The 20,281-nt window shown below is 36.9% G+C and overlaps 1 protein-coding gene across 1 annotated transcript in view; it reads right to left on the bottom strand.

Moving 5' to 3' along the window:
• The window catches only part of COL11A1 (collagen type XI alpha 1 chain), a gene marked incomplete at its 5' end in the record, with an annotated part of 200,489 nt that overhangs the window by 149,868 nt on the left and 30,340 nt on the right, over positions 1 to 20,281 (bottom strand). Inside the window, 4 exons of the mRNA XM_067538274.1 lie at positions 233 to 487; positions 3,071 to 3,181; positions 3,795 to 3,911; positions 15,877 to 16,005. Coding sequence (XP_067394375.1) covers positions 233 to 487; positions 3,071 to 3,181; positions 3,795 to 3,911; positions 15,877 to 16,005 — 612 coding nt within the window. The remainder of the gene's footprint in view (positions 1 to 232; positions 488 to 3,070; positions 3,182 to 3,794; positions 3,912 to 15,876; positions 16,006 to 20,281) is intronic.

The following is a 20,281-nucleotide window of genomic DNA, read 5'->3' as shown; positions in this document are numbered from 1 at the left end:
TGTTTCATGAGTTTTCCTTAGCGCATCCCAGATGAGAAACCAAAAGGAGGTTTATTAACGTAAATGATCCAAAGTCCACTGAAGGTGATGTGGGGTATTTCCATTGACTTCAGAGGGCTTTGGATCAGGCTCTCTACTTTCCAATAGCTGACAGAAAATCCAGACAACTATAAAAAGAATCGCTAACGTGAATCAATCTAACATTACCACATTTTGCCTGTAACCAACTTACGCTTGTTTCTGTGATATCAGTCTCAGCTGGAACACCTGGACCAAACTCCTCGTTAGTGGGCTTGGATGGTTTCTCTTCATATTCTTTATATTCATAAAAATCATATTCGCCTAAATCTCCATCTACCAGATGATCAGATTCACTGAGGTCTACTCCTCTGCTTCCATATTCAGTATCCTCAGTATTTTTATGTTCTGAATCATAATCCTCTCCAGTTAGGTATTCTTCAGCAAATACTTCTTCAACAGGATTATGCTATTCATACAAGCAGCAAAGGTTTGGGGAATAGGAGGAATATGTGGGTTACTGTTAGTAAAGCAATGTATGCACTTGGAGATTGACAGTGATGACTTGTCTAAAAGAAGACAGTAGAAAAACAGCGTATTGTCTTTTAATTAGATTCTGAAGAACTGGGAAACCAGCTTTTCAAAGTAATTAAAAGATCATTCTATGCACATGAGTATGTACAATGAAGTAATGCATTCATACACTTTATTGGTGTTTTTTTCAAAACATTGAATCTTACTGGATATACAATACGCTATGTGCATTTGCTTGCTCAATGTTACTTCTATGCTAAATACATCTAAGTTTCCTTGCTTGGATTCACACTTTTAATGTCAAACATTTATGAATCACGTGGAGTACAATTTAACACATGCATCCTAATAAGCTGTGAACTAATTTAGACTTGTTTAAACAATCTCATTCTAATTTGCAATGTGCAGGAAGTACAAGCATTACTTTAATTACGTATAGTATTCTTGACTATCTTGTGTTAATAAAAAACACTGCCAAGCTAAATGTTTCAACTTCTTTTTTCACTTCTAATGATTTTGCAGCATATCTATCAATCACACAAGTCTTGGTTCAGGTCTTCCACAGCAGTTTATATATATTTTTGGCTCAGTCTAGATTCCAACTGCAAAACTCATAGAAGATGAAGTTGAAAATTTCTGAAAGCTAAGTATTGCTTGAAGCTTCCTTCCTCAATTATGAAAACAGTGCAAAACCAAGCAACCAACTTATAAGCACCAAAGCTTTTTAGATAGCATGTTATCTCAGATGTACAAAGCAAATTGGAAAAAAAATATGGATTTCTTTGTACTAGAAGACTCTTGGAAGGAACGTTTTGAAAGGGCCAGGGTCAAAATATTGCACATATCAGCCATATGTCCTGGATCATTATACAGAAGTGAATTGATTTGTCATTAAACAGGACATCTGAAATCATTACAAATATATTGGTCTGATCATGATGTTATGGAAGCAGATGGCAATTGAAACAGAGGGCCAGATTCTGATTTCAAATCAATTTAACACCAGTGTAATTCCACTAAGTACAATATAGTTCTTTCTGATTTATACCAGTGTAGATTAGAATCAGTACCTGATTTTTGGAAATCAAACACTTCTTTGCTTACCTGTGAAGACCTGAATTCAGAGTTCTGGGTCAAATTTTGCCTTTATGTAAAATATGTGCACGCAGCTTGCCTTGAAGAAAGATTTTGGCACACTGAGTGTGTCTTGTTTCAATAATGACATTGCACTATTGTCAAAACCATTGTAATGCAGGGAGTTTATCTACAGCTCCCTCCGCTATCTGATGTTATTGATTTCATCAGCTGTTGCAAGATGATCGTGAAACCCTAGAATTCAGGTTTTGACAGTTAAAAAGTCATGTTGTTCACCTTTAATTTCGAAGATGAAAAGGATGGAAGTCATGAAACCAATTTGCCTCTTTTCTCTTTCTTCATCAAGTTATTATAATCTGTTGGACTGTTGGGCAGCTGTTTTCCAGCTCAAAACTTGGAAAGAAAATGCTGAACAATTTCAGCATTTCTTTCCACATTTGCATTGAATGAGCCATGATTGTAGCTTTAGGAAAAGAGTCGAGTTTTGTACATCTTTTTAAGCACGCCATGTTCATTCTGAAAGGATTATGTAAAAGAAAACTTAAAAAAAAATTCTTTACCATAATTAGCCATCACTTTACTAAATGTTACTTTAAAATAATGAAATAACATTCAGGCTTTTGGCTGTCTAGAAGTATTCATTTTAGCAGAATATTTTATCATCTGACTTTTTTCATACACAGCGCTCAAATATATAATTATTGACAAACAAAAAATAAGTAAGTACTGTTCTGAATGAATATAGCCTTAACAGCATGCAAAGAATTAGTTTGTTCTCCTTTGCAGAGCTGTTAAAGGAAATGATGGCTTTCAACTTGTTTCAATACGTTATTTGCATGAAGGAAAATATTTACTTTAAAAAATTTCAACCAGCTGAATATCAAAATTAGCAGTTTTAAGCAACAGCAAACCAGTGGTTAGTTTCCCTCCTCACTTCTGTTCAGTATTCAAACTGTAAAAGAGAACCTTTGGGGTCCAGTGCATATTTTGCATATAGGGACCGCAGAGCTGCAGAATTCTGAGTACAAAAGTGCGAAGTCAAAAGCGAAGAGCAGGATGAGGAGAACAGGAACCTACTCCAGCTATGAAGAGAGTGATGCTTTGCTACTCCTGCTGGATAACAGGCATAAAGCCCAACAGGGCAGCATGTATCTAAGTGTCTCATTTGTAGTCTGAGGATTTTACGTCCTTTACTTGAGCAAACTAGAGTCAGTAGAAGTAAGAAAAGACTGTGAGTTCTGAGCCTAGATGTGCATTGTTAAGTCCCATCAATGAGAGTTACCCAGAGGCACACAGTGAGAAGATAAGTTTTCTTTTTCTTTTTCTTCCTTTTTTAAAAAACAGATAGTGATTGTGATTTGTTAGATATTAAAACTTGATTTGTAGACTATCCTTGCCTGTACTTTTCCCCAGTGCTTATTACCTCATTAGCTTCAGTTGTTTGCCTGGGAGACTCAGTCTGGGAACCCTCTGAAATCCCATAATCAGTTTCAGCCACGCTATACGCTTCTTGAAATTCATCAACAATATTGGCCTACGTTAAACAGAAAATACATTATTAAAAATGTAGAAAAAGGCAAATATTCAACAGGAATCACTGTTTAATCAAATTATAGTATTAGCCGCAGATGTATTCATCTAGTGGGGTTAGGGCTATTTATGTCTCATGATCAGAGATCTTCCAGTCTTAGCCTGGGAAAGATCTTGATTATTTCTTTGCTACCTTTACCCCTAGTTTGCCTTTTGCTGCTGCTTGGTAACTTTTCTTCTTCTTGGATGCAAAACTTTCAGATTTTTTTGTTGTGACCTTTGTAGGTTTGTCCTTTGAGTTAGCGGCCACTGTCCTCTTCTTCTTTTTGGCTTTGGATTTCTTTTTCTGAAAAATGTGGTGAAAGATGGAATGGGAAAACATAAATAAAATGAAAGAGAAATGCAGAAAGCATGAATGAAGGGAAGGGAAACCAAGGCAAAATGAATGCTGTAAGTCATGATGCCTTCCATTGCTAAGTAAAAACAAGTGTTCTGGATATACAGGAAAGGAGTAAGTGAAAGGAATATGATGAGTTTGATAAACAGATGACAAAATGACAAACCACATGACAGAGGACAGCAGGACACTGCACAACATATGGACCAGATTTTGTTACCTCTGTTTGTGCTATTGTCTCCTCGAATAGCGGGGGTCCCTCTGTTACAGTGTCAGTCTCTTTATAATCTGCTTCCCCATACTCATAGTCATATTCGAATAAATCTTCAGTTGTGTACTACATTTCAAATGGAAAAATATCAGGCATTCCGATGTTAGTGGCAGCAGACTACATTAGCAATATTGGAAAGCATCTTAACCTTTAGTTGGGAGTAAAGTTTAAGGGTATTAAAGCAGCATGAACAATTCAACATAGTTACTCATTGAAAAAGCACTCATTAGCAAGATTTCTTATTTTCTTTTTATAATACAATACAGAAGTAATGGAAAAGCAAGTACTGGGGATGGAAAAATGTATTCCTCTATTGGACTGCACAAATAGTCAGCTATAATTTCGATTATGGGGAGTTCCCACTGTCATCAATGAAACCGTATATTTGTATATTATTTTACATACAAATAACTTGATAGTAAAATCTCCCTCCACATCTCTCTACCTGGTCTCATTTACCTGCATGCCCTCGGCAAAGCAGGAGCACAAAGAGTGATTTCTAGAAATGGTGTTCCATTTCCACTACTGAATTGTCACATCCTGAATAATAACATCTGGAAAGGCTGGGATTCCTGAAATGGTAACTGGAACAGCCAGGGACATAGTGGTGTCACCCCATAAATAAGTAGCCTGAACAGGAAAATAGGTAACTTCCTACTCAGGTCACAGACCTCCACTCCCAAAAATTTCCCAATGCTTGCATGGGTATGCGGTGTTTGAGGGAGGGTACAAAGACGCCTCCTCGACTCCCTGCACATCTGCCAACCGTAGATGCAGTCCCTGTGCTTGTCTGAGGCCAAATTCTATAACTGGATAGTGCCGCTAGCAACACTAGCCACACCAAATAGGACAGTGGAGCGGGTGAAGTAAAATACATTTCACACCTTTAAAGGGAGTATCAATAGCTATGCTCCTCTTGTATGCTGCGGAGCTCTTGGTGGCAACGCAGCTACAGAGTGTTCTCAATGTCAGCCAGTGCCTTAAAGTCACAATTAAATTCAAAGACACAATCTTAACTAGAGTAAATTATTGTAGCTCCAGTGAAGCTACAACAATTTACACTAGCTAAGAATTTGTCCCAAAGTCTTTAAAAGAGAAATTAGGTTTACAATTAGCTTATCTAATGGTGTGTCCATGAACCTAGGAACCAGGAATTCTTTGAGCTCTGGTCCTGGCTCTGCCACTATCTCACTCAGCCAGATCATCAGATATACTAGAGCCCCAGTAGGCACAGCTGAGGAAACAAGGTGGCATCATTAAACTACCTTTGCACTCCCCTCATGCCTGGAGCCACCAGGGATGTGTTTGCCCCATGATGTAATTTAGAGCAGGTTCCAGGCTACTAAAAACCCAGTGAGGTTGTAAAAGATCCTGAGCCCCTACAATTCCCTTTGACTTAGCTTTTGCTATTCCATTACGGTCACAATCCTAACTATTCACTGTTGTTTAAACAAAACGCATGATCTTCTACTATGAGTGCCAATTTTGTTACCAATATCTATACATTTTTAAATCAAAACTAAAACAAATTTGGAGTCTCTTGCTTTTTCATTAAATGACATTATTGTATTGATAGTTTGTGTCAATAAAAAGAAAATAATGATTTTCCTTAATAATTATGCAATTTTTTACTTGATGGAATATATGGCTGTTTCCATACAGGGGAAAAAACCTGTTATATATATTAATAAGTATAATTATGGTATATGTTTGGTTTTTTTAGTCCCACAAAACTATATCTATGAGTAGCACTTTTGAACATACAGCATTGATTTATTTAGGCCATGAATGTAACTTAAAATTGTTATAATCTGGTATAGAATATCCTCTCTGTGGAATGTTTTTGTCTTTGAAATCTGCCAGTTTGTTAATGAGAACTACATGATTTGAGGTAAACCATGCTTTGTCTTTCTCAAGTGAATGCTGCTACTGATGTCACCTATTTGCATAGCTGAGACAATCAGAATTATAGTACAGAACAGGCACCATTTTAGACTAATGCATATAAAATATGTGTACTTATTCTTCCCCAGTTGCCTTTGAGTTAGGGCCCAATCCTATTTCCAGCAAAATAAATGGAAAGATGTTAACTTGCAAGAGAGATGGCAGAGGTCTGCACATCCCAGAGGTCAAACATGATGGCGCTACTTTGGTACAGACAAGGAAGTAATCAAAGGCAGTTGTTTGGGCTCCAGCAGCTCTGGAAACACAGCTAGACACGATGTGTTCCTACTGAAGAACAAAACTGAAAAGGAAATTGTATTTTAAAGTGTCTATGAGGCAATTAACAACCACGTAAAATAAAAAGAAATAAAAACTGCATCAACAGAGCCCTTTAAAATATCAATGGAACATAAATCCATAAAAATGGTTTGTTCATCTCCTGCCAGTGAGCCTGAGAAAACTGTACTGATATGGAAGAAAAAGGTTCTGTCTTCAAGGGAATACAACACCTCAAACTCAGTCAGCCTGACAGGTCAGCCAGAGAAAATCAATCACAGACATTTAAATGTTTCTGCAGCCAAACAAAATGGGTTAAATTCATCCTGATGTAATTTCCACTGAAGTCAATAGAGCTACACCAAGGATGAATTATGTTAAAAGGTATTCATCCAATATCCAGGGGAAGGGGTAAACAAAGATGTTTAGGGAAAGAAATAGTTCATTAATGGGTATTTGAAAGAAAAACAAATACTATTAGGAGTTTGTTCATTTTAATAATTGCCCAATGGAAATATATCAACTCTCTGTAACAAGCACCACAATAAAAAGGAGAAGTAGTAAACAACAGCTCTCACTTCTGTATTCATTTTGGACTTTTAACAATTAAAATATAATTGTTTTGTTTAGTATTATAACGAACTTACAAATGTATTGCTTTTTTGAAGGTAAAGCTACGAAGGCCTGTGCCAACTATATGGTTAATAAAATTACAAGAGCGGGTTGGAGAACGTTCTTCATAAGCCACAAACTCAACAGAAATGTTGACTGGGGAAAAAATAAATCTGTGCCAAGTATGTTAGTATAATAAAAGGAGCATGGTGAGTAAATTGATATTTATGCTAAATTGTGCCAGAGGCACAGTTTGAAAAGTCAGGCATTCATGAATGAGAACTAGAAAACACACACACAAAAGCATGGACATGTGGAGGCTCTATTGCATCATGCACAATCAACTGGAAAATATTTTACTTTTCCAGGATTTTTTATTTCTTTCTACTAATGAAAACAAAATCTTCCTTAAATATGCTCTTCTCTCACAAAAACCGAGGCCCATTTGGACTGCCATTGGCATGCAGGCACACAAACCAGAAAGTACATGGGTAGATGAGAAATGTGGGGTGTAAGTCTTCCTCCCTGGTTCAGGTTACCCTCAAGCCTATGGAGATGCCTGTCTAGACTTTTTGTGATATTATGGCACCTCAGAGGCATTCTGGTGTGGGGTCTACATGTCATGAGATGTGGTTAACATGTAGCACACATTAAACTAGATTGCGGCTGGCTCTTATACAGTTTGGTTGGAGAATTCAGTGACTCCACCCTTCTCACCTTGCACACACTGCTTCCCTGTACAACTCTGGGGATGTACACTACACAACCAGTGGAGGAAAAAATGCCTTCTCCCCCACTACACAGAGCCAGATACACCAAGAGTCACAGACTGAACCATCTTAAAGAGATGGGCCCCATGTTAAAGTGATGCTCCTTGAGGCACAATCCCTCCCTGTGATCCCGCAGGAAAGTGTGTCTCTGCACCACCTCCTACCAAAGATGGATCTTAAAGATATGATCTCCCCAAAGAAAGTCCTTTTCCCAACAATGGAAACTACAAACTCACTTGAATGAGAATTATTCCTTATTCTTGCATGATGGAGCTATAGGTTAGAGAAAGAACTGGCCAGTCAACTCAGGTTTACATTTTCAAAAGTGCCCTAATTTTCAATTTCTGAGTGCTCAGTTTATGATACCTGGGCCCTGATTTTATTTCCAACTAACATCAACAGGAGATGTGGGTATACTGCATGTCTAGAAGATCTGGCACTACATGTCTCAATTTGGACACCAGAAATCAAAGCATACTTAATTAGTGATTACTTTTAAAAATGCAGGCCCAAATCCCCAGAATTTCATATTGCATTATCAGTGAAAACTTAGGCAAAAAGCCTCCAACTCTATTTCAGTGTAGTCAGATTTGTATTTAAATGGGTTTGCAGTGAGAGCAATTTTCAAAGGTTTTTTTCCTGCAATTGCAAATTTCCTTTTGTCACATCTTACAAGTTTCACACTTGGTACATATTGTTCCACCATTCTAGAAAAGCAGAGGTGACCCATACATAGATAGATCAGAGATACAGACATAGCCTTTAGGTAATCTGTGCCTAGGCTGTTCAGGATTTATAGATTGTGATCTGTTCCCTGAATGTCATCTGGATGGTTCTTGGCAGCCACTGCAGAAAGTGAGCCACAGATGTAATATGCTTTTGCTGGCCCAATTTAGTTAGATGGCAGGCACCTGGCTTCTGGACCAACTGGAGCTTCTGTGTGGCTTTTGCAGACAGTCCCAGAGAAAATCTATTGCAAAGGTCAAGCTTGGAGGGAATAAAGGTATGGATGACAAAAATGAAGATTGTACATGAAAAGAAGGATCATAATTTTCTTTGCCAGCTATTCAGAAAGAAAGATATTTCTGGCCAATGATGCAATTAAAGAGTTTAGAAGCATTAATGAATATTGAAGATTGTGATTGTGGGTCACTTTGACAATGGTCAAGCAGATGACCTCGATTTATGAAGTGGTTATAAACTTTCCCAGGTACAAAAATACCCACCACTGCTGAGCAGCTCACTTCAGTCTTGTCCAGATTGAGCTTTATCAAATAGCTTTCATCTAGGTCCCAACTCTGGGAAAACCTGTCCAGGCTATATATGGGTCCGATGAAAAAGAGCCATACAGACGAGTTTCCTCAGCGCACCAGCAACCATGAAGTTTATTCAGTCTCATATTAATTATTATCATTATCTTCCCCAGTGACTTCACGTGGATACCGAAGAGAGGGTGGTAGTGGTGATGTCTGAAGTGCAACTAGGATCTCCAAATGGGACAACAGATTGAGCTCTGTACAGGGTTTCAGATAATAGTAATAGACATTCCAAGCGTAATGCAATTTTATTTTCTTCTTTTCTCTTGCATTGTAAGACCACCAATACTTACAGCAGAGCTATCCTTGTGATATTATTGTAATAATGACTATTGCATATGCGTGTTTTGATACAAGTCCAGTGAAGAATAAAACCTGCTGTTCCTTGATGGGACAAAATCTTTCCACTATGATCTCATGCTTTCTTTACCAGGGCAAGCAGTGTGATTATGTTACACTAGCAGATCGTCATGCAGTTTCAGTTAAAGAGTTGCACTGTTTTCTTCATCGATAGAATTTAAGGGGAACCACAACAACAGCATGCAAGACACATTCTGATTGTAGGAATGGTTTGAATATTCTGAGGTGAACCTTACTTTAAAAATGGATTATTCTGCTGTCAGTTCAGAAATTACTTGGAAGTTTAAATTCTTTTCAATCAACTGTAAATATGAGCAACTTTTATTTGTGAAAAAATTACAACTAGTGACAGGGAACAATTAATACGATCACTGCAAATAAGGCAGGAGCCAAGCAAAAAATGAGAGAGAGGAATTCATATCATAGAACAAAGCATTGTGATAATGTCAAATTGACATATCCCTAGAGAGTCACTTAACCCACCTGCCTAACTAAAGAGGACCAAAGATCTCTCTGAACAATTCAAGGAATATTAGCAATTTATAAAATTAAATAAAATAGTGAAAAGACGCCAAGCAAAATGAGAAAGAATTTTTAAAACTCCAACAGACACAAACACAGATGGCAGCAGCTGTCACCACTAAAACAGATGGGAAAGTTCTAAACAGTGAAGTACCTAAAAAACAGTTTTTGCATCACATTGTCTAGCAATGTGCATGGAGGAGACAAAGGTTCCATAAATAAGCAGATAACCATCAATGGCTACCAAATACTTACAATTTTTGTTGTCAGTTGTGTTGAAAAAAGACTCCAATTTTTTTGAATTAGTAAGCTAGTTATCTCTACCGCCTGCTAATTCAGTTAACTGTAGTTCTCCAAGTATGGATGAAAACCCTATATTAGACATGAAAATTTGCCTCATGCTATTCCATGGAAAACCAGATCTTCTAATCAGCAAAGTAACTGAAAGAAGGTAGGCTAACTAACACAGTCAAAAAGGGTGCTTGAAGTCTTCAAGACAGCATGCATAGGTACCATTTGCATCTTTGCTTCCATATACATATCATTAAAAGCATACATTTCATTTCTTCAAAAAAAAAATCCATGAATTTGGGACAAGTCCAAAACAAACAAAGCAGAGTTCCCTTTTGGGAGCAATTTCTACAGCACAAGTCAGACAGTAAGATTTATTAGGCTGTGGAATAATCCTCCAAGGAAAGACATGAAACCCTCATAGCTGAGACCATTGAAGACTAGCCTGGACAATACACTAGGAAATATACTACAGGGACTAACGCAACATTGAGGAAGATGGAATAGATGGCAAAACATGTCTTTTTCTTCTCTAATTTCTGTGAGGTGGCCATGGCAAGTGTAATGTGATTTAGCTGGAATTGAGTTTAATGCATTTTCATTTAGGGCTTAGAGAAGATTTTGGCAAAATACAGAAGATAAAATTTTCAAAACTGTTTATAAGGAAGTTGGGTGCCCAACTCACACTGAATTTCCAGAGGTCTGGGTGCCTAACTACCTTAGGCCCCCTTGAAAATACCAGGCAGATATTTTTTTTCTGGCCCTTTGACATAATCTGATCCTAATATTGAATCCCTTCCTACTGAAGTACAGTGTTAGTATAAAGGAAATTCTCTCAGCAAACAGTAAAGTCATTCAGTTATGTGTGAAGTTTGCAGCACTAATATAGCATATGTCCTAGTTTGCTTGGTATCCTAAAGAAATGAGATCTTCTTGGAAATTCTCACTAAGGAGACTGGTGTTATTTGGAATTTACTGCTAGAGTATAACACAATATAGGACTAAAACATGAAATCATAACCAGCAGGTTTCAGTGAAATGAAAAACTTAAAATAACCCATCTACACCACAGGATGAGTTTTTAGTATAAATAGCTAATTTTTCATAGATATCTCCACAAACACCCTTGTAATATCTCTGAATAGATTGGGCCAGTAGCCCCATAGTGTCTGACCATACTGTACAATTCAAGTGTTCTACTGATACTACATAATCATTAAGCTCCCTTAGAAGGAGTGTAATGTTTATTAGGCTTCTAAAGTACAAAGAGCTCCCCTCTCTTTTCCATTCCACCCTCACCTCATACAGAAGTGCTTTCCTCTCTTTCTTTGCTTTTCTCCCTTATTTTGTCCGCTCTCAATATGTAAGGATCCCTAGGCCCTCCTACACGCCCCAGTGAAAGCCAGAAGGGAGGTCCCACATAGTGAGCTGACAGTCTCATGGCCCACCTCTATTCCAACACATTGTATGCCCATTCACTAAGCTGTCTAGAAACGGCTTAGAAAACACAGTATCGGCTTCACTTACTTTTTCCCAAAAAAGAACCCTTACCTCATGTCATAAAATATGCTGTGAATGCTCCAAAGCCCATCTTTCACCATCAAATATGGGCAGACAACACAATAAGTGTATCTCATGACAGAAGAATAAGGATACCTTCTGGTGGATATCAACAGTCCCAATAGTTTTATTAATGATGGGCGTGTAGCAACCTGATTTACTGTTTCAAATGAAATCTAGTGACTCTCTTTTGTTTAGAACTTCTAAGAACCAAAGCAGGAACTATGCACCTGTCCCATACACTTAGTTTTCAGTTGGTATGGTCCATCTGGGAGATGCTCTGGCAGACCCCCTTCATTTTGCAAAATCAGAAACTTTTTCTGTCAGAGGGAAAAATAGTTTGTGCACAGTTAGGGAAATTAACTTCTGAGTATACTTTATTGGCTTTATGACAACAGGCCATCATTCAATACCCATCAAGACTAAAAGTAAAAGATCACTAATCTGCCTAATAACTAATCTGCTATTAGTTAATCAACAATTACAGTAATGTTTCCCCATATAGGAACAGCAAATTTCAGTTTGTATGACATATAGTTTAGATAATTTAGAACAAAACAAGAACAAGTAAAATCAAAGTTTCCATAAAACAGCACATTGTATGTATCTTTCCTCCAAAACAGTCTACCCTAAACAGCACACAGAAAGGTAGCCAGCCTCTGTGAACAGCAAAGTTCAAGAGATTTCAAGAGATTTCAGATGCACAGAAAAATAGCCACAACTGTTACACACTTAAATATACCATATTTACTAAGGGTTATTTAGACACTGCAATTATTTTCTGGACTAAGCGTAGAGAAAACTGGTGATACCTTGGATACTGCTGTGCAGTAACCATTGGCCAATGAAGATGTTTTAATGGTGACCCCTGTATAATGAAACTTCAGCTGTCACTAGCTAGAAAAGAAACATTTTCCAAATTATGAAGAAAATAAATTGGGAAATTCACTATCCCTTTTTCAGAACAAAAACACTATGCAAGAACTGTGTGCAAAGATTCCAAAAGGTCAAGAAACTGATGAAAAAGACAACTTCAGACCCCAATTTTCATTTGCTTAGAGCATTAGTGCTGTTCCCTTCTCTACTTTAAAACAGCATTAAAAAAATCTTTACTGAAACAGTCATTCAGAATCAGCAACCAATAAATCTACAGATCAGAGTAGAATCAAGCTCTCAGCTTAGTCCATCTGAGACAAATTCAAAACTGATGTTCCAAATCACCAGTTGTAAAAGAACAAGTGGTTCTTATGCTGCAGTGATCATATAGTTAGTGGTCACAAGTAAATTCTCAGGGTCCCTTGAGGCCTACATCATCTTAAGAGATATGTACCTTTCAGATGTTTCTTCCAGTGATCTACAAATTCATCTGTATTCCCAGATTAAGTCTTCCTTTTTATGGACAACCCAAAAGGTTTCAGAGAAGTGTTAGTGAAGAAATGTGTGGTATCAACATGAAAGAGCTTTTATTTTCTAGGCAACAGCACAAACTTCATTTACCCTATCCCCATTTCACCTTCTCTTTCACAGAATACAGACACTTCCTCTGGTCATAGTAGCTGATACTGGGGACACATATTAAAGTACTCTGCAAGTGGACATTTTGATCTATTTCTGCTCTGGTCAAAGCATCAGTTCCTGTAAGGATGTCCTGAAACATACACCTGATAAATTCAATCAGATCTGTTTCTTCTGTATCTTCTGACAGTTCATATATTAGTTTGGTTTGGTCAGTTTTCTTAATCTAAATTTGCTAGGACTGAGGCCATGCTGGAACTGTCAGTATGGAAGTCATTCGTTTTCCATTAATCTCAACAACAGTATAGTATTGCTGACTTTCTATGATTATTTCAGAGGCCCCACAATACATTTTAAAGGAATCCATTGACTTCATTGTCACTTTCCATGTGAGCAAAGCTGCGTGTCTGAGCTCTTGGTTGTCAGCTGGATGACCATATGACCTTTTTAGTCACCAGCAGGACTTCAGCAGTAAATGGGCAGCCAGAAGTGAAAACTTTCTTTGATTTATTTTTAAAGTTTCTGTGCCTTGAATTCACTTTAAAATTTCATGTTACCAGTTTTATTTTATGGAAGTTACATTTTTCTTTTTAGACACCTCCACGTACCCAGGAATGTGTGTTTATATTTATTTATTTTTAATTACTAAAGTGTGAATGAGAGGCCTTAACAAAAGCAAATGAACAAGACTCCAAACTCTGAGGGCGTGATACAAGGCCTGCTGAAGTTACTGAAAGAACTCTCACTGACTTCAGCCTTAGATTGGGTCATAAATACTGCACTAAGTGTTGAAGAACTTTAAAGGTCTCCACTCCGTGTTCAAGCAGAATAGTGCAAAATCATTTTAAATTGTATGATCCTTTCTCAAACTATTGGATTATGTTTCTCAATCAAAGGATATACTAAATACGTATCTACAGTGTATGATTATAGATGTAACTAAATAAGTGTGCAGTCATGTAGATATTACAGTTATAATAAAAGGATTTATACCTCTCTTAATCTACAAGTGAATACTACCTCCCAACAGCTGTTGCTGCTCTCGACAGCCTCAAACTTTTAGCTATGGTATAGTATAAACATAATATTATGACTGCAGGCAGTTAAAACAATACATTTATATTCATTCATGATGGAAAGCATGTACACACTACCCGGGGCACTGCTTCACACAGCAGATGTTACATCCCTTAGAAATGATGTTTTATAATCTAATAATTCAGCAGCAGCTGCCACAAGCAGTAGGTGTTCACACTCTAGATTTAGGCCTTGATTATACGTGTGACTTCAACAGGGCTCTTGTGAGTGAGAGGTACATGCATGACACATGGCTGCACCGCAGACCTCGTTTCAACCTGTAGTAGCCCGAACAAGCGAAAAATAAAACAACAACTTTGTGGGCCATATTAGCCTTAGTAAGGAGAAGATTTTGCTTTGGACGTCAGTGTGGTGGGAGGAAAAGGAAAAGGAAAATTCTGATCTACCACAGAAGCCCCCTCTAATAACTTTTTTAAAAAAAAAAGACTATCTCCAACCCTGCAAGGGGGGGGGGGAGGGGGACACTTGTAAATGAGCTTCCTGCTTTCTAGTGGCTCCTACAGTTCTTCCTTCTCAGGAATGGGTTATTTCTTGGCATGGAGAGGGAGTGGTCATGTTGTTTTGCACATACCTGGCTTTATTTTTAAGTTCAAAACACAATTCCAAGCTGCAAACACCCTGAGGATTTGGAGGCCCCAAACTGTAATAGGGTGTGTGACTTCTGATGACTCTTGGGGGAAAGGGTTGTGTTGTCTAATTGTGTTTTTAAATATGAATATCTTAATTAATTTAGTCTCAGAATGTATACAGCTACACTACATCTGATAGAAACCACCGGGGGACCTGCGTTGTCAATACTTTTAAAAACGTTTAGGAGTGAGAATGCAGGCAACTGCAGTGGCTGCCCCAAGAGGGCGACTCATTCAAGTGATACTTCTCAGTTACATACCCAGCTGTAAGGACATCACAGCACTACCTCATTAGTCTATAAGGGTACGCAATGCCTACAGAGACCTAATGAACCAGAGTTTCAGCTGATGTAGCTCCACTGAAGCCCTGAAGTCCAGGGAGCTATTTGGATTTACACCAGCAGAGGATCTGGGCCTTCATTTTAAATTTCCTTGTGGCCTACTCCTAGAAAGCCTACAGTGCGGAGAGCTAATGTAGATTTTTCACCAGGCCAGGAAAGTGAAGCTGATTCACTGATGACATCTATGAAGTTCTGGTGAAAAATCTTCCCCCTCACACACATACCACATTTTTCATTTCTATTGGCAATCCACCTTAAACAGCATCAGCACCTTTCACAAAACTGTTTCAGAGGGGTAGCCATATTAGTCTGTATACAGCAAAAACAATGAGAGTTCTGTGGCACTTTAAAGACTAACAAATTTAAATTCAGCAGGCATAAGCTTTCATGAACCTCAGCTCACTTCCTCAGTACTGCATCTTTTTTCTTCTGCTACAATGTTAGTTTCAAGGGAAAAACATTTTCACTTTACAACTCCTGGCTATAATGGAGAGCTTTCTAGACAAATCCTGAGACATATATTCAGAATGTATGCATACTCAAAGAGTCAGTTTAAACTTCTGTTGAATATGCTTAAATATCATAGTGATAAGCACCTTAGAAATGCAAGAGATAAACAGGCATTTAGTAGTCCCGCATGCATCCCCTGTAACCTCCTCCCTTGCATTTTGTCTTTCTTCCTGTATCTCCAGGACAATGAATGGTCGTTAGCTGTAATTAAATGCTTCCCAGGTAATATGTATCCAGGACAACTACTAATGGGCAATAAATCTAGTAATATATGAGTGATTACTCACCTCATCAACTTGAGGTTCTTGAGCTTGAGCAGCATTGGGCACAGGGGAATCACAGTCGGGGCTATAATGCTCACAATAGTCATATGCCGCTCTGGGATCAGCTAAAATCAACAGCTGCTGGATATCACCCTGCAGATCAGCATAAATAGATTAAATTAATAAAAACAAATATCATCATTACAGATCACAGAGTAAAACAGGAAGTGTAAAGCATATATCAGATGTTTCATTATATGCTTCACATAACAGTTAAGTAATTTATAAACGACTACATTTCTATTTATATTTGCTTAAAAATGGTTTCTCAGTGGTCATGTCATACACAAATTATTTTATATGTTTATATTAGAATGCACAAAACCTTCACTACAAAGGCCAAATCCTGAAGTTCTCATACAGAGGTTGCTTGAGTAAGGAGTGAGTGAAAAATGAGTAAAAACTCAGGGATTTGGCTCAAACCAGGAATTCCTGGTTTTAAAAATAACAATAACTACTTAGTTATCCATTCTTGACCTCACTGTAAACATTTTGGTTCAAATATGCCTTATAATGTTTCGATGCTTATCTCAGGTGTTTTGTCTTGAATACTTTTTAAGGACTAAAAGAATCAACTAAAGTTTTATCAATAAATGAAAACAAATAAACAAACAAAAGGCTAAAGGACAAATCCTGATTGCTCACTGAAAACTGAAGCCAAAAGAAGTTGTAAGGCTTTTTGAATCTTAAGTTCTTGGCCTCAACAACTTCCTGTGGTGTTGTAAAGTCCCACATTTAATTACAAGTTGCATGAAAAAGTATTTCCTTTTATTGGTTCTTAACCCACATTTTAATTTCATTGACTGTCCTTGTTCTAATGTTATGAGACAGGGAGAACAGAAATTTCCAATCTACTGTCTCTCGACCATCCATTATTTATTAGACTTTTACCATAGCTCCTCTCATGTGTCTCCTTTCTAAGGTAAACAATCCCAGTATTTTCAATCCTGATACAGATCTGCATTTTTCCAGGTTCTTAATCATTCTTGTTGCACTTCTCTGAATCCTATCTAATTCTGCAACATCTTTCCTGAGATGGGGTGATCAGTACTATACATAGTATACAGATGAGGCTGCACTATTGATTTATATAAGTATCATTATGATATTCTTCATATATTTACACATCCTGTGCCTTATACAACCTAACATCTTGTTTCCTTTTCTGACTGAAGCTGAGTGAGCTCTCTTCAATGACACCCACATCCCTCACTTGAGTTACTACAGTTAATTTTGAATATTTCAAGAGAACACCATGCTACAGAGAATGACAACTGAAGCAACATCTACTATATTCTCAGGGAAAAATGCCACAAGATCTTGAATGACCTTTGTTTTTAAGGTCTTAATTAGAAAATGGGGAGAGGAAGGATCATTAATTTTTTTTTTGGGGGGGGTGGAAGTTTCCTTTGATGGAAAATCTCCAACACCTCATTCTAACATAGTGGACTGTATGATATTCAGCTTCCTAAGAAGGATGAAGAGTTGATTCAGTCCATCCAAGGTTTCCATTTGCGGTTTCAGGCATTACTAAAGCTTTGTATTAACACTTTCACTGCTACTGGGATGCTTTTATGTCCCAGCTACAAAAAATATATAGAACATCCATTCAGCTGAATGGGACATATATATTACAATTAAACAAATACTGAAAAAAATGAATTAACAAGTATTCATCTAAATATAAATCATGAATTTATTTCAACAGTGTCAATAACACTTTCTTTCTTTGTGTACAATTTTATGAGTTACATAAAATTCACATGAATGTTCATGGAAAGTGATACTCCTGTGAATATGTATGGTAACAAAAGTTAGAGGTGAAATCCTTTTTTTGCATTTACTTCAATGAAGCTAGGTTTGCATTCTAGAATTTTTTGAACAGCCATTTTGAATTTTTTTTTCCTCCTGTTTATTAATGTTTTGCTTACCCAGTCAGGGAGCAAAAACCTGTAATCTAGGTGAAAGTCACAGACCACTGATGGTAAAATTATCAAGGGAAATCATTTGTGAATAAACGATATAATGAAATATATTTACATTTAATCCACTTACTGTATCAATCAATAATTTACTGTCAACATAACACAATTTTTTTGTAACTCCAAATTTAAGGACATGTTCTTAAAGTCTAGTTTGCCATCAGTAAACACATACAACTACCATAAATGTTAATGGGACTTATCAATGCACTTCAAAGGCAGAATATAATTCCTATAATATCAGTAAAATAATTAAGAAATACATTTTCAACTTATTAGGAATTGTTCCACCTGTAATACTATAGTAAATTGAGCAAATAAAGATCTTTAATGTTTTAATCTTATTTTTTTACACTTTATTTCACAGTTGGTCCTGCCACCTCTCCCTATTAGTTTTAATAGTCCAATAAGCTCCCAGAGACAACATGTAGACAGTAGTTATTCATGCTTAAGATTTCTCGACTTAAGTACATTTATTTATATGTATTACTTATGCTATTCTGAATGATAGCTTTACCAAATATTGTTGGTCAGACTGAAGAGCCACATAAATTTACATCCACTGCACTAGCTGCAAATCTCTGCTTGAACATTTTATCTCTTTGGAAGTGAGGGGGCTGGGAAGATACAATTCCTGAGCTATCATTTTCATGCAGTTTGCATACTTAGTCAGTAGTCAGGGAACCACTAGTCTAAATTCCTAGGATTTAATTCGGGGCACTTCCTACTGCCAGCATGAAGCTCAGCATGCAAGTTATCAGCTCTGTAATTCCAAGAGTTTGCATCACAACTGTACTGCAAAGGGGAGAGGAAAAAAAGGGCTAAAACAGAGGCATATTAGTTAAAATCAAACCCAATCATGGTCTCTTTTAATGAAATATGGAACTACAATAAGTGATGTGTGAAAATACAATATGGAATGTATCAAAACAAACGTTCTACCAATTATTTTCTTATCTATCGCTGTGTATAATGTGTAAAACAATATCATACCAGAAAAGACCCACTATTCTGGATAGTAAAAATAGCACTGCTGAGAACCCCTGTAAGAATCATACATTGATCATTTTTATGGCAAGCTTTCTGGTTTCCTATTTTATTTCCTAATCTAGCGACACCATTTAAACTACTTAACAGAAAATCTGCCAACATTTCCATTATAAAGTCCTACTTTTAAGGGTTTATTATTCAGGCATAAATATAAACTTGCTGAAACTTAGCATATGTACTAGGTCAAATCTCATAAGGATACATTTTTCCTTTAAATGGAATTTGGGGAGGGGTGTTATTTTTGGGGCTTCTATTACTTGATATTTTTAAACATGTACATTAACAACATCACTTTATTCTGTTTTTACAAAAATGAAAAAGAATCCCATTTCCAGTTTGCTTTTTTCAAGCTTTGTCACTAAATAAGGAAAAAATAATAAATAATGCAAAGCAAAATTTGCAAAAGAGCTGTGAAAATTCACAATTATCTCAAAAATTCCAGTGACTGTAAACCTTTCAATAGTTATTTTTTTTAAAAAGTAACAGAAATAGTTGAAATTTTTCCATGTACATATTTTTGAGAAATTAACAACATTCTGCAATATTATTTCCTTATAAAAGACAAAGTTACAGAAAGCAAAATCCCCCTCATCCTCCAGCTCTGCTTATAACTAAAAAAACCTCAAACCATTAGTTTTCTTCAATATTTGCCAAATTAAATATTTGCCAAATTGTTTAATATATTATCTGAGCTGGTGCATTTAGTTAATTTGCGGTAAACTGAGTATGCACTTCAAATCTACATACCTGTTAATGCAAAAAAGTTTCATTCAGTGAAACTATAACAGCCTCATGTACTACATTTACTTCATATGCTGCGATGTCAGCTGTCAGAATAATTCTATAAATATTGTTAGAAGTGTATTTACAGATACAACAGTTTAGCAAACAGACATGTGATCTCTCATCCCATCTCTGTCATTGACTCCGTAACACAATTAAGTCTCTTAATTTCCCTGTGCCTCACTTTCCCTGAGTGTAGAAAGGGTCTATTAATGATTCCTCATCTTTGTAAAATATTTTGAGATCTACACATGAAAAGTACTATATATGTGCTACATATTTATCAGTATTATTGTTAAGGTAAGCCCCATATGGTGCAACTTACTCCTGTGAGCAGCTGGGCATTTTCAGTATATGACTAAGGTGTGAAATCCTCTGCTCCAGTTCAAAGTGTTCCCAGAAAGCGTAAACAATTGTTCTTATACCCTGCTGTTTCACTTTTCCCCTTTTCCCCGCAGAAGATCAATACTGAGTGAGTGAGGGGAAAGGGCAAGCTAGAGGGAGAAGCAACCAAAGGAGTCGTTTTTTTCAGGCAGAAACCCAGGTAGTTTGAG

Source organism: Emydura macquarii, unplaced genomic scaffold, assembly GCF_026122565.2.
Source record: "Emydura macquarii macquarii isolate MOO-44397 ecotype Brisbane River unplaced genomic scaffold, CSIRO-AGI_Emac_v2 contig_480, whole genome shotgun sequence".
NCBI classification, from domain to species: Eukaryota; Metazoa; Chordata; order Testudines; family Chelidae; genus Emydura; species Emydura macquarii.
This window is presented reverse-complemented; position numbering and strand designations above follow the sequence as displayed.